This window comes from Ovis aries, chromosome 17 (assembly GCF_016772045.2).
Source record: "Ovis aries strain OAR_USU_Benz2616 breed Rambouillet chromosome 17, ARS-UI_Ramb_v3.0, whole genome shotgun sequence".
Taxonomy (NCBI): domain Eukaryota; kingdom Metazoa; phylum Chordata; class Mammalia; order Artiodactyla; family Bovidae; genus Ovis; species Ovis aries.
The window spans coordinates 67,499,794-67,512,778 of record NC_056070.1 but is presented as its reverse complement, the minus strand read 5'-3'; the positions used below and the strand labels follow the sequence as shown (position 1 = coordinate 67,512,778).

Sequence of the window (12,985 nt, the reverse complement as noted above, 5' to 3'; positions counted from 1 at the left end):
AAACAGAATTGAAATTTTATTTTATTTATTCCATTTGTTCATTTCCCCTAAATGTAGTCAGCTCATGTTCTCATATTAAACATGAAAAGCCAGTAGATTTGAAACAAAACTAGTTCAAAGGTTTGCTCATTTCTTGGTTATAGTTGTTCAGTTGCCGAATTGTGTCCAGCTCTTTGCTCCTCTGTGGACTGCAGCATGCCAGGCTTCCCTGTCCTTCACTTCTTCCGGAGTTTGCTCATCATATTCATGTCCTTTGAGTCAGTGATGCTCTCTAATGATCTCATCCTCCGGTGCCCTCTTCTTTTGCCTTCAGTCTTTCCTAGCATCAGGGTCTTTTCCAGTGAGTCAGCTCTCCACATAGGTGGCCAAAGTATTGGAGCTTCAGCAACAGTCTTTGCAATGAATATTCAGGACTGATTTCCTTTAGGATGGACTGGTTGCATCTCCTTGCTGTCCAAGGGACTCTCAGGAGTCTTCTCTAGCACCACAGTTGAAAAGCATCAGTTCTTTGGCGCTCAGCTTTCTTTATAGTCTGGCTCTCACACCTGCACATGACCACTGGGAAACCATAGCTTTGATTATACAGACCTTTGTCTGCAAAGTGATGTCTCTGCTTTTTAATATGCATTCTAGGTTTGTGATAGCTTTCCTTCCAAGGAGCAAGCATCTTTAATTTCATGGCTGTAGTCAGTGACGCGGTGATTTTTGGAACCCGAGAAAATAAAATCTGCCTCTGTTTTCACTTTTCCCCCATCTATTTGCCGTGAAGTGATTGGACCAGATGCCATGATCTCAGTTTTTTGAATATTGAGTTCCAAGCCAACTTTTTCACTGTCCACTTTCATACTCATCAAGAGGCTCTTTTAGTTCCCTCTTCACTTTCTACCATTAAAGTGGTGTCATCTGCATATCTGAGGTTGTTATTTCTCCTGCTGTTGCTGCTGCTGCTAAGTCGCTTCAGTCTTGTCCGACTCTGTGCGACCCCATAGACGGCAGCCCACCAGGCTCTCCCATCCTGGGGATTCTCCAGGCAAGAACACTGGAGTGAGTTGCCATTTCCTTCTCCAGTGCGAGAAAGTGAAGTCGCTCAGTCGTGTCCAACTCTTTGTGACCCCATTGACTGCAGCCTACCAGGCTCCTCCACCCATGGGATTTTCCAGGCAAGAGTATTGGAGTGGGTTGTCATTGCCTTCTCTGGATATTTCTCCTAGCAGTCTTGATTCCATCTTGGGATTCATCCAGCCTGGCATTTCACATGGTGTACTCTGTATATAGGTTAAATAAGCAAGGTGACAATACATATCCTTGACGTACTCCTTTCCCAGTTTGAACCAGTCTCTTGTTCCACGTCTGGTTCTGACTGTTGCTTCTTCACCCATATACGGGTTTCTCAGGAGACAGGTAAGGTGGTCTGGTGTTCCCATCTCTTGATGAGTGTTCCACAATTGTTGTGAACCACACATTCAAATGCTTTAATGTAGTCAGTGAAGCAGAAGTAGATGTTTTTCTGGAATTCCCTTGCTTCTCTATGATCCAATGAATGTTGGCAATTTGATCTTTGGTTCCTCTGCCATTTCTAAATCCAGCTTGAACATCTGGAAGTTCTTGGTTCACATACTGTTGAAGCCTAGCTTGAAGGATTTTGAGCATTGCCTTGCTAGCACTTGAAATGAGTGCACTTCTACAGTAGTCTGAACATTCTTTGGCATTGCCCTTCTTTGAGATTGGAATGGAAACTGATCTTTTCCAGTCCTCTGGCCATCGCCAAGTTTTCCAAATTTGGTGACATACTGAGTGCAGCACTGCAACAGCATCATCTTTTAGGAGTTGAAAGAGCTCAGCTGGAATTCCATCACCTCCACTGGCTTTGTTTGTAGTAATGCTTCCTAAGGCCCACTTGACTTCACACTCTGGGATGTCTGGCTCTAGGTGAGTGACCACACCACTGTGGTTATCTGGTCATTAAGACCTTTCTGGTATGGTTCTTTTGTGTTTTCTTGCTACCTCTTTTTAATCTCTTCTGCTTCTGTCAGATCCTTACTGTTTCTGTCCTTTATTGTGCCCATCCTTGCATGAAACTAAGTCAAACATAAAATGAGTTGAAATATACATAGTAGAAAAAGCACCCTAGAATTAAAGTAATAGGCATTTGGAAGCACGATGAAGAAATACTAACATTTTTTTAGAAATTGGTCTTACGCTGACCTTCAGTAACTGATTGCCAATTTTCTTGTGTCAGCAAATTTTAAAACTTGTTGAATATTAAGGTTTTTAGAATATTGGGCACTGTAGAAATAGAATAATTAAGAATATATTTGTGGTGTTTTTCTCCTGCCTTTTTCTAAGTTGACCAGGTGAACCGTTGATACTCTGTTTGTCATACCCACAGATAGCAAGTAATCTTGTAGCTTGTATTTTAAAAAATTCCCCACATAGATTACATTATACCCTGATTAGACCTCTTTAGCATTTAAAGCATTCTTGGTTCTAGTTTTTTACCAATGCAAGAAATGGTTTGGAGTACTTAGATCTTCTTTGACTTTTAATGTGATACTACTTTGATGTATCCTGTCTTCATTTCCCTGAAGTTATACCCCTTTGTATGAACTTCCCAAGATTTCAAAAGTAGCACATGCTCAGAGCCCTCCTTCAATTAATATCTTTTAAGTTTACGCCCTTGTAATCATGGGAATACTGCATATATGATAGTAATACTTAAGCTTTTCCAATGATTTAAAGATTTAATTTGCCACAAATAGTAACCTGTAAAAGTCTGCCTTGTCAAAGTCTTTACTTCAACCTCTAGAAAACTAGGTTTCTCTAAACCCTTCAACACTTCCCACTCCTACTTGCCCTGTCTATCCTACAGCGGGGTCCGCGGCACCCTAAGTGGGGTCCTATCCGTCCCGAAAACTCAACCCTGGGGTGGAGGGGAGTGATTAGATCACTCTGGGGGGGAGCTTTTGCTCCGAAGAACTTACCTTCGAATAGCCTGTTCCGGGCGCCACTTGCCGGGGTCCAGCCCTGGTGGATCCAGGGTGATTCGAAGGTGGGGACGGAGTCGGTGTCTTTGGAAAAATACATATTTAATTACAGATATAGAGAGATTAGAAATGGATAGTGTAGTAGGAAGATTAGTGGAGAAAAAGAGGCTGAATAACTTGGATTATGTGGAATAGCATCCATGCTCCAGATGGGAATTCAGCCAGAAAAATGAGGGCAAGAAAGAAGCGACATGGGAGAATCAGTCTTTCCGGAAACTGATCCGATTTCTTTATTTTGGGGTTTGCTTATATACCTTTTGTTACACATAGGGATGAATACAGAGTCATGCGGGAGTCAGCAGTCCTGACCTTTACCAAAATCAGGTGCTTCACATAAATGTATAAAAAGGTACATCATCTTCTGGCCATGAGTGAGACCTGCTGACATTTTATGATCCTTTCTTTCTGATAACCAAAAAACTTATCTCTTCCAAGGGTGTTTTTCCTTAAACCAGGCACCACCCTCCAAATAAAGTTACATTCCTATAGGGTGAAGGTGTAGTGAGTTACAAGCAAGAAAGGAATTTATTTAACCCAAGGTTAACATGATTAATCTTAAAGGTTAATACTTATTTCTCCTATATGTTAGTTATATTCATTATAAGGGTAGGGAACCTGGAGATTTAACAGCAAACATCAGCCCAACAAATGGAAATCCTTTCACCAATGCTCCCCTTAAGATCCATTTAGTCTTAAGATATGGTAAAGTTACATTTTTACATAGCAAGGACACAGTGATTTATAACAAAGTACAGCGATCTATTACAAAAGAGAAAATTCATTAACTCAAAAAGTCTAGTATTGCTAACATCAAAAACTACCATATTTCCTTTTCTATAGTCCAAATATATTGATTAATATATTCCCAAGTGCCTAAGGATATGGAGGCCTGGCGGCAATCATTGACTCAACAAGAAGAAAAAGCCCTATGCTAATTAAGACTCTCAAAATACTCCAAAACTCTCTGTGCTGTTTATGGTTGAGAGGTAGTAAACAATCATGTGGCAGGAGTATGGATAATCCTGTCACACAAGCTAGTCAGACATCCTTGTCCCACCCGGAGCAGGGAATTAGCAGCAATTATTGACACAACAAATGAAAAACCACTCACCAATATAATTCCTAACCAACCCATTATACTAATAATTTCTAACTCCCCAAAAGAATTTGCCTTTAGTAAGTCTAAAACATCTCATGCCTCTCAGGTTGGGAGGCTATAAACAATCACATGTGGCCGGATGAACCTATACAGGTGGGCTAGATAACCTTCAGAGGAGTCCATAAGCTGAAACACTCTTGTCACGCCCAGGAATTTTTATTGCCTTGGAGCTGCACGTTTACTCCTTCTCCGAGAGAAACAGTTATGGGGGAGAGCCCCCGTAAAGTCAGAGGTGTAGGTGAGAGCATAAAACAGACTCTGGTCTTGGGGTTAGATGCTCGGGAACAGGGGGTTTCCTGAGGCTTGATCACGCCTTTGCGTATGCCAAGCCTCAGTTCCTCATGACCTTTGCCATGGGCGGAGTTCCTCACACTGGCTCCTGGCACCATAGCATTCTTTTTATTTGGCCATGCCATGTCGCTTGCTGGATCTTAGTTCCTTGAGCAGGGATCAAACCTAGGCCCCGGCAGTGAAAGCACCACGTCCTAAGCGCTGGACAGCCTGGGAATCCCTAAACGGCACCATCTCGTGTGCTGCAGAGGCAAGGAGATGGCTGTCCTGACTGCTGTTTGTAGTTACACGGCACTCTGGCTGGTGGAGGGCCCATTCCACCTTCCTTGCTTAGCTTCTGAAATTCAGCTTAGGAGTATTTCTGATCAACTGCTCAGTCTTACTGTGGGGCTGTTGTTCTTTCTCTTAGTTTAGGAAATTAAGTTGTGCTTAAGTTTTCAGAAAGCAGCTCTGATGGAAAGAATATACATAGGGCTTCAAGGTGGAGGATGTCATTTTGACATTGTTATTTAGCTATTTAAATGCTGGTTATATGAAATAATGAATTAATGGTTAACTCATAGTGTTATCGGGGGATTAAAGTGAAGAAAGGCATGTGAAAGCACCTAGTTACGTGTCAGCTTATAATTAAAAAGCACCCAGCTAGCTCAGTGGTATAAAGAATCCGCCTGCCAATGCAGGAGACACAGGAGACATGGGTTCCATCCCTGGGTCAGGAAGATCCCCTGGAGGAGGAAATTAAAACCCAACTCCAGTGTTCTTGCCTGGGAAATCCATGGACAGAGGAACCTGGAGGGTTCCAGGCCACAGGGTCGCAAAGAGTCGGACACGACTGAACGACTAAACCACAGCAGCAAGTTACCATTTAGTCAGCTCTCATGGCAGTGTGCCCGGTGCTTAACACATTACAGGTCCTGTCTGATGGGATTCTCTCAGTAACTTTGCAGAGTGGGTGATGCGGACTCCATTCAGCACAGGAGGGAGTTCAGAGAGCTCCTGATAGAGTATGCTCCAAGTCACACAGCCTCAGGGCGATGCTGGGATTTGAATCCGATCTGTGGAAAGCCTGCGCATGTAAAAGTTTCTGTACCATAGGCACCAGTCAGGAAAATAGTCATTTCATTGGCACTGCTGTGAAGGCTGATGAAACTAATTTTCCATGTTTGTTAAAACTAATTTTCCAGTTGTGTGTTCTGTTAGTGGTGTGTCTGTGGCTGTGCTTTGCCCACTTACCTCATCGTGTGTTAGTTACATGGTTAACCTGTCTGATCTGGCCAGACTTGAGGCAGCAGTTGACATTCATTCTCCAGGTCGACACAATTCTGTACTTAGGTATGTTTGCCTATCTTTCTCTCTACACGGACCCTTCATATTATCATTTTTGTTGAAGTTTATTCTGTAAAATGTGTTAAAAGGCTTTTATTCCAAGTCATTACCTTATTCTGGAGACTCTTTACTGTGTTAAGAAAGTGTGGTGTGGTCTTGTTGCCAGAGACGACTTCCGTGTCTCACACAGGTTGAACAGCTTCAGGTAACTCTTAGATCTCGTGTCACGGGAGTAGGTCAAAAGCCATCAGAAAGAATTACTTCTGTTTAAAAACACAATCTTCTATGTGGTTAAACACGATCATTTTGTTGTCTCTACATTAATTTTATACTTGAGTACTCTCTGAAGCAGTCTGATGGAAGCCAACAAAGAGGCAGTGGTGCTGTTGAGAATATATCCAGTGTTTCTCTCCTCCCAGCAAAGTCCCCGCGTTCGTGAGGATGATCGCTCCCGAGGGCTCCTTGGTGTTTCACGAGAAAGCCTGGAACGCATACCCCTACTGTAGAACAAGTAAGTCTGGTTCCCAGAAACCGTCTCGCCCCTCTGCCCTGCACTCCCGGGGTCCACACCTTAGAGAAGGGTGACACCAGGTGGGGCCTTCTGTGGGGGTCGCTGCATGAGCTGTGGCAGAAAAGCAGCTACAGGGGTCCCTCCCCCAAGCCTTGGTGAGGGACACAGTTCCTTCCCAGCTGACAGGCACCCTGAGATCTTTGTTGACCAAGCAGGCTCCACAGGCAGTGGATAAAAGGAATACAGAAATCTTAAAGCTTACCCTCATGCGCAAGCATCGTTTGATGTAGTTTCAACAGTATTTTGCTTCCATTGCCACATGGTGGAACCGTTCCCTGTTGTTTGTTCCTCGAGCCTTATAAATGGTGTTTTGCTCTTGTGACATTATTCCTTTTACCATTGGTTTAAAATTACTTAAAATGATTAGATTGCAATGCCACAGTCTTAACATATCCCGCATTGTCGTTTGTTTACGCCTTCCCTGGTGGCTCAGACGGTAAAGCGTCTGCCTGCAATGTGGGAGACCTAGGTTTGATTCCTGAGTCGGGAAGATCCCCTGGAGAAGGAGATGGCAATCCACTCCAGTACTCTTGCCTGGAGAATTCCATGGACGGAGGAGCCTGATAGGCTACAGTCCATGGGGTCGCAAAGAGTTGGACACGACTGAGTATTCCTTTTACCATTGTTTTAAAATTACTTAAAATGATTAGATTGTAACGCCACAGTCTTAACATATCCCATATTGTCGTTTGTTTAGCAATTGTGTTTTGCACATCTAAACCAAATGTTCTGTGTTGGCAGGTAGTTTAATCTTTGTGACATTAAATATTGTGGCAGACTATTTTGGCTCCAATTAATATTCTGAAAATTTTTCCTCTTTTGTTGCCTGCCTGTTCCGGTATGCCTCAGTTGTAACGGTGAGTAAAACTGTTTCTCTATCACATAGTCTTCATCTTTAAACTTCGCCCTATGTAGTAATTGCTTTCGACTATCTGTTGCTTTATTTTCCTAAAACTCCCCACTGCTGCATGGCCCTCCTCTGTTCTCTGGGCACCAGCTCACCCTCCACCATGTACTCCACTATTAAGGGGCTCTTTGCAGCCTTACCTCAACATCTCCCTCTTGACTTCATTTTGCTTCTGCTACTTGCTTTGAATGTCACATCTGCTCAGCACACCTCACAGCTTCTTCAGTGTTAGCCCTGTGCGCTGCATGTCAAGCAGGGTTATGTACGTTATTTAAATGCATGCAGCAAGCAGTTGGTTGGCCTGAAAGTCTGTGAAAGTCGGCAGCTAATGATTCTTTGTCCCCTGAGGACCAGTCTTCTCGTAGAGTCAGAGCGTGGACGCTTGTGCCTGGGGAACGCTCCTGCAGACACAAGCCCGGGAACCGGCGAGAGGTCACTGTCTTTTGCTGTTGTGTTTTCTGCAGAACGAATATATGAAAGATGATTTCTTCATTAAAATTGAAACATGGCACAAACCAGACTTGGGAACGTTAGAAAATGTAAGTTTTTGACTCTGGGCTTTCAGTGTAGAAGGCCTCCGAAATGGGGGTGCTGTAGTCATTGTGTCACCGCCAGCGTGATGCCAACGGCTTTAGATGAGCGCCTGGCCATGCTGGCGTGTGTCAGACTGCTGCGGTGAGGCAGGCTTGCCGCCAGAAACCAGTGGGCCTTCCCTGTCAGTTCCCTTGCCTTGGTGTGTGAGTGGACTTGGTGAGGCCGCTGTTTTTATCAGCAACTCTCTTTATCTGGGATTGGGAGAGGGTAGGTAAACAGAACTCACAGAAATCCTTAAGCCAGTTTCAGCTGTTAAATTTAAAAAAAAAAAATTTTTTTTTCATCTCTGTATTTGCCAGAGCTCCTGTGCATAGCAAAATTGATTGCTTTAATTTTCACCTCCATTCCATTTGGCCTGAATTATTGGTTGATTTCAGAGAAGTGCCCAAAAGGCAGGAAGAAAGAAAATACTTTGAATAATTTACAAAAATGTTGAAAAGCTCCTGACTTTTACAAATTGGTACACTTTTATCCCTCAAGTGAATTACCAGAAAGTCGATTACAACTTGATGTAGCTTCTAACTTTCTGTAAGGTTTAGCAGGGAGCTTGGGAGGGCGTCTGTGTCTGCTGTAGGTTGATGCCCTGGCCCAGGGGTTCCCAGGCTCTTGGTCCCTGGACCAATAAGCAGTGGCATCTGGGAACTTGCTGGAAGTGCCGATGCTCAGGCCTCACTTCCAGTGCACTGAATCAGAGTCTCTGGGGGCGGGGCCCTACAGTCTGTTTCCTGGTGGGCATTCCAGTTTGAGAACAACTGTCGAAGCCTTTTGATATACTGTTACAGGAAAGTAAGTTTATGGGTAATGGTGGTAGAGTATGTTTTTCCTCTGCTTTTCTGGTACTGGTGCCAATCAAAGGAACTTTTGAACTATAATTTAGAGTATTTAACTTGAGTTTTTCTTCAAGATGATCACTCACTTGACTTGACCTTTTTTTTTTTTTTTCACAGTAAACTAAAATTTAGAGTCTGAGTGAGGTATTTTGGTATGCTTTAGTCTAATGATTTAATTTGCCATCTTTAGCGTTCAAATGGGCCTGTCTTTGGCAATTTTTAAATAGCTCTTTATGGGTTCATTGATGGAATTTCAGAAGTAAATGATTGAATGACATGAGGTATAGAGGAATTGACATCCTACTGAAGCAGAATACCTTTAGGGTGAATCAAGTTCAGGAGAGGTTTTAGAGCTTACAGTGCTGCTTCCTAAAATCTAATTACAGTGTCACCTTCTGTTTGTCTAGGACTTAGAGGTTTCAAGGACTTTGTCGTGTGTCAGTTGGGTTAAACATAGGTGAGGTTTATTTTTTGTATTAGTCATCTCTAAGAGTTACCAGAAAGAAATGATGAGCGATTTCTGTGAGTGTGGCAGCATTCTCTTCCCTCCCTCCAGCCTTCAGACAGCTGATTTAATGAAACAGCAGCTTGGGTTGTTTTTAGTATGGCTTTTGATATACTCTGAGAGACTCAAGATATTAAGATTATATACGGAAGCATACTAGTTTTGCCTAACGAGAAGAGTCTTAAGCTGGCCTTGTTTCCTTTCTGTCATTTATAGGTACACGGTCTAGATCCGAACACGTGGAAAACGGTTGAAATTGTCCACATAGACATTGCAGATCGAAGTCAAGTCGAGCCAGCGGTAAGTGCTACGTACAGCTTGGTAACCTTTTCACCTGTTAACCTCTCACCTCTACAGGTTCCTTTATTTGACTCTTGTGTGGCCTACTTTTCTACTCTGAAGTAAGTTTGGAGCTCAGCTCTGGGTCCAGAAAGAGATCAGAGCAGCACAAGAGGTGAGAGAGCAGGAGATGAGGGGGAGTTTCTCGTGTGGATGTCAGCGTTGCACAAGTGATCCCTTTAGGAAGTCTCAGTGTACCCGGGTACATAGGGGTTTGCTTTCATTGAGAGGAAAAAAAAAACCAAAACATTATTTTACAAGAGTTCTCTTTAGTTTCTTTAGATACCGTGGGTCCCTTATACATGTAAAGTCTGATTAAGAGAGCAGAATTTTAACTTAACAAACTGTCAGTGTCGGTTCAGTCTCTCAGTCTTGTCTGACTCTACGACCCCATGGACTGCAGCACGCCAGGCTTCCCTCTTCATCACCAACTCCTAGAGCTTGCTCAGACTCGTGTCCATCCAGTTGGTGATGCCATCCAACCATGTTATCCTCTGTTGTCCCCTTATCTTCCTGCCTTTAATCTTTCCCAGCATCAGTGTCTTTTCAAAGGAGTCAGTTCTTCATATCAGGTCGCCAAAGTATTGGAGCTTCAGCTTCAGTATCAGTCCCTCCAGTATTCAGGGTTGATTTCCTTTAGGATTGACTGCTTTGACCTCCTTGCACTCCAGGGGACTAGTCTTCTCCAGCAGCACAGTTCAAAAACATCAGTTCTTCAGTCCTCAGCTTGCTTTATTCTCCAACTCTCCCATCTATACGTGACTGCTGGAAATACCACAGCTTTGACTAGACAGACCTTTGTCAGCAAAGTAATGTCTCTGCTTTTTCATATGCTGTTTAGGTAGGTCATAGCTTTTCTTCCAAGGAGTGAACAGTTTTTAATTTCATGGCTACAGTCACCATCTGCAGTGATTTTGGAGCCCAAGAAAATAAAAGACTGTCACTGTTTCCATTGTTTCCCCATCTATTTGCCATGAAGTGATGGGACCAGATGCCATGATCTTAGTTTTTTGAATGTTGGATTTTAAGCCAGCTTTTTCACTCTCCTCTTTCAGTAACTCAGGGCTAAAGTTGTCATTTGTGGAAAACAGGTGATAGTAGAATATCCTAGTTTAATAGTTGTGTTGAGTCTTACTGGATGTAGATACAAGTACTCTAGACTTTTGACTTAATTTTTTTTAAAAAATTGTTTTCACCTGCAAAGGACACTTTATTCCTCACCAGCCCCACCCCCCTACCACCAGTTAAGACCCTTGTTATTAGTTTAACCCAGTAAATGTTAACTCAGTTCTTGCAGTATGTGGGGCACAGCTGTGGCCTTTTCACGTGCTAAACTAGCCAGCAGCCGTCTCTGCCGCTGAAACTTTGCAGTAAGGGTGGCGCCTCTCAGATAGTTGTGTCAGCACAGCTCGTTCAGTCACGCTCCCTTTCCATTCCAGTTTTGGCGCTTATTCCCTGAACTTGAGCAGTGTTGTAAGATGGACCAAAAAAAAAAAACAAAACTAATGAATGTCTGGTTTTGCCATTGAAATTGAAAGGTAAGCTTTCAAAAACAAAGGTTGGACCTCTGCTCAGCCAGGTCCTGTTCTGTGTGCCCCCTCCCTGTAAGAGCTGTGAGCGCTGATAAGGGTCCCTTGTCATAGAAATTCTGAAGTTTTGGTTGTGCTGTCATTCGAAGTTATTTTAGTTTCATAAATACTTTCATCTCTGAAGTTGTATCGGGCTATTTTTTATCCTTAGAAATGAATGTATATTCTCTCTTGAAAGCTACATTCAGATGTCTGTCTGGCCCCTTGTTGTTTTTGTGTCTCTTCTCGCCGCGAGCTCCTGTTTGTGGGAGGGTGGTGGCAGGGTGGCAGAAGACTGGGTGTGGGTGAGCTGATGGCTCGGTCGGGAGAGCTCAGACACCCGGAGCAGCAGTGCGTGCAGCCCACGGGGCTGGGTGCTCCCGGGGAGGCCTTCCGACCCTCCTGTGGGTGTCCCGCAAAGGCGTGCTGGCCCCACAGGTTTGCATTGCACGTTGTCCTGCAGAGCGCAGGGCACCTCTGTCGCTTCCAGGGCCACCGGAGTGGTTTTTGGTTCCTGTCCTCTGGCCACGATGGGCTCCCAGTCAGTGTTTGCAGGCGAGAGCCCACCCCAGTGGCTCCGGGTGGAAGGCCCCGCGGTGCAGGGGTGCAGCAGGTGGCGGGCTCTCGGAAGGCCATGTGGGTGGTTGGACAGGGCGAGGCAGGGGGGTCCGGTGGCGGGGTCTCCGTTGTGAGTCCAGGGCAGTGGCGCTGAGGACGTGCAACCAGAAGCTCGATTGGCTTCAGATTCTGCGGTTGCTGCCTGTTGGCTCCTTGGTTGCTTAGCCTCTCTGTGCCTGTTTTATCTTGTGTAAAATGGGGCTAATCACCTCACAGGGTTAAGCATGAACACTTAGAGCAGTGCTCAGTGGGATAAATGTTCGCCGTCGTGGTCATTATTCGCAGCAGGAGTTCTGAGAACCTGTGTACGAGCACGGTTTGGGGAGTGAATAAGTATGTATGTGCAGTTTTTCACATAAGTATGTGCAGCTTTTTCAGCGTTCACAGCTCCCGTTTTCCACGTTACCCTTTAAAGGTTAGTAAGATTATTATAGTTTAGTTGCTCAGTCATGTCCAACTCTTTGTGACCCCATGGACTGGAGCCCTCCAGGCTCCTTTGTCCATGGAATTTCCAAGGCAAGAATGGAGTGGGTTGCCATTCCCCCTCCAGGGGATCTTCCTGACCCGGTGATTGAATACGTATCTCCTGCATTGCTGGCGGATCTTCACCGCTTAGATACCAGGAAGTGAAAGTGTTACTCGCTCAGTCATGTCCTGTATAGCCCATCTGGGTCCTCTGTCCATGGAGTTCTCCAGACAGAAATACTGGAGTGGGTTCCCATTCCCTTCTCCATAAACCCAGTAGAATAATAGCCTGTTTTAAAGTTTGCCGATTTTACAGTGCCTTTTTCTTTATTGTGAGAATATGCATATTAGCCACTTTTAAATGTGCAGTGGTGTGACGTGCATTTCCAGTGTTGCCTGCGCATCACCGCCATCTAGCCCTAGAGCATGCTCATCTCTGCAGCAGGACACTCTGTCCGTCTCCCCACACTGCTCCCTCCCCCCAGCCTGTGTGCCACTGAGTGTTTTCTGCCCCATGGCCTTGTCTGTTGTGGCTGTTTCATATAGCCTTCTGTGTCTGGCCTTCTGTGTCTGGCCTTTACTTCGGTGTAATCTTTCCAGGGTGCGTCTGCCATAGGGCACGTCGCCCGTCATTGCTTTTCATGGGAGCAGACTAGTCCAGTGTGTGAATGCCACGTTTTGTTTATGCATTCTTCTCTTTGTGGACATTGGGGTTGTTTTCACCCTCTGGCAATTGTAAACAGCGCTGCTGTGAATTGTGTGTCATGG

At 44.5% G+C, this 12,985-nt stretch overlaps 1 protein-coding gene across 2 annotated transcripts in view; it reads left to right on the top strand.

The window, feature by feature from the left end:
- PITPNB (phosphatidylinositol transfer protein beta) overlaps window positions 1–12,985 on the top strand; it is a 63,337-nt gene that overhangs the window by 12,431 nt on the left and 37,921 nt on the right. For both annotated transcript variants that reach the window (XM_015101698.3, XM_015101699.4), the window contains exons 4-7: window positions 6,240–6,331; window positions 7,241–7,248; window positions 7,763–7,837; window positions 9,444–9,527. In XM_015101698.3, coding sequence (XP_014957184.1) covers window positions 6,240–6,331; window positions 7,241–7,248; window positions 7,763–7,837; window positions 9,444–9,527 — 259 coding nt within the window. The remainder of the gene's footprint in view (window positions 1–6,239; window positions 6,332–7,240; window positions 7,249–7,762; window positions 7,838–9,443; window positions 9,528–12,985) is intronic.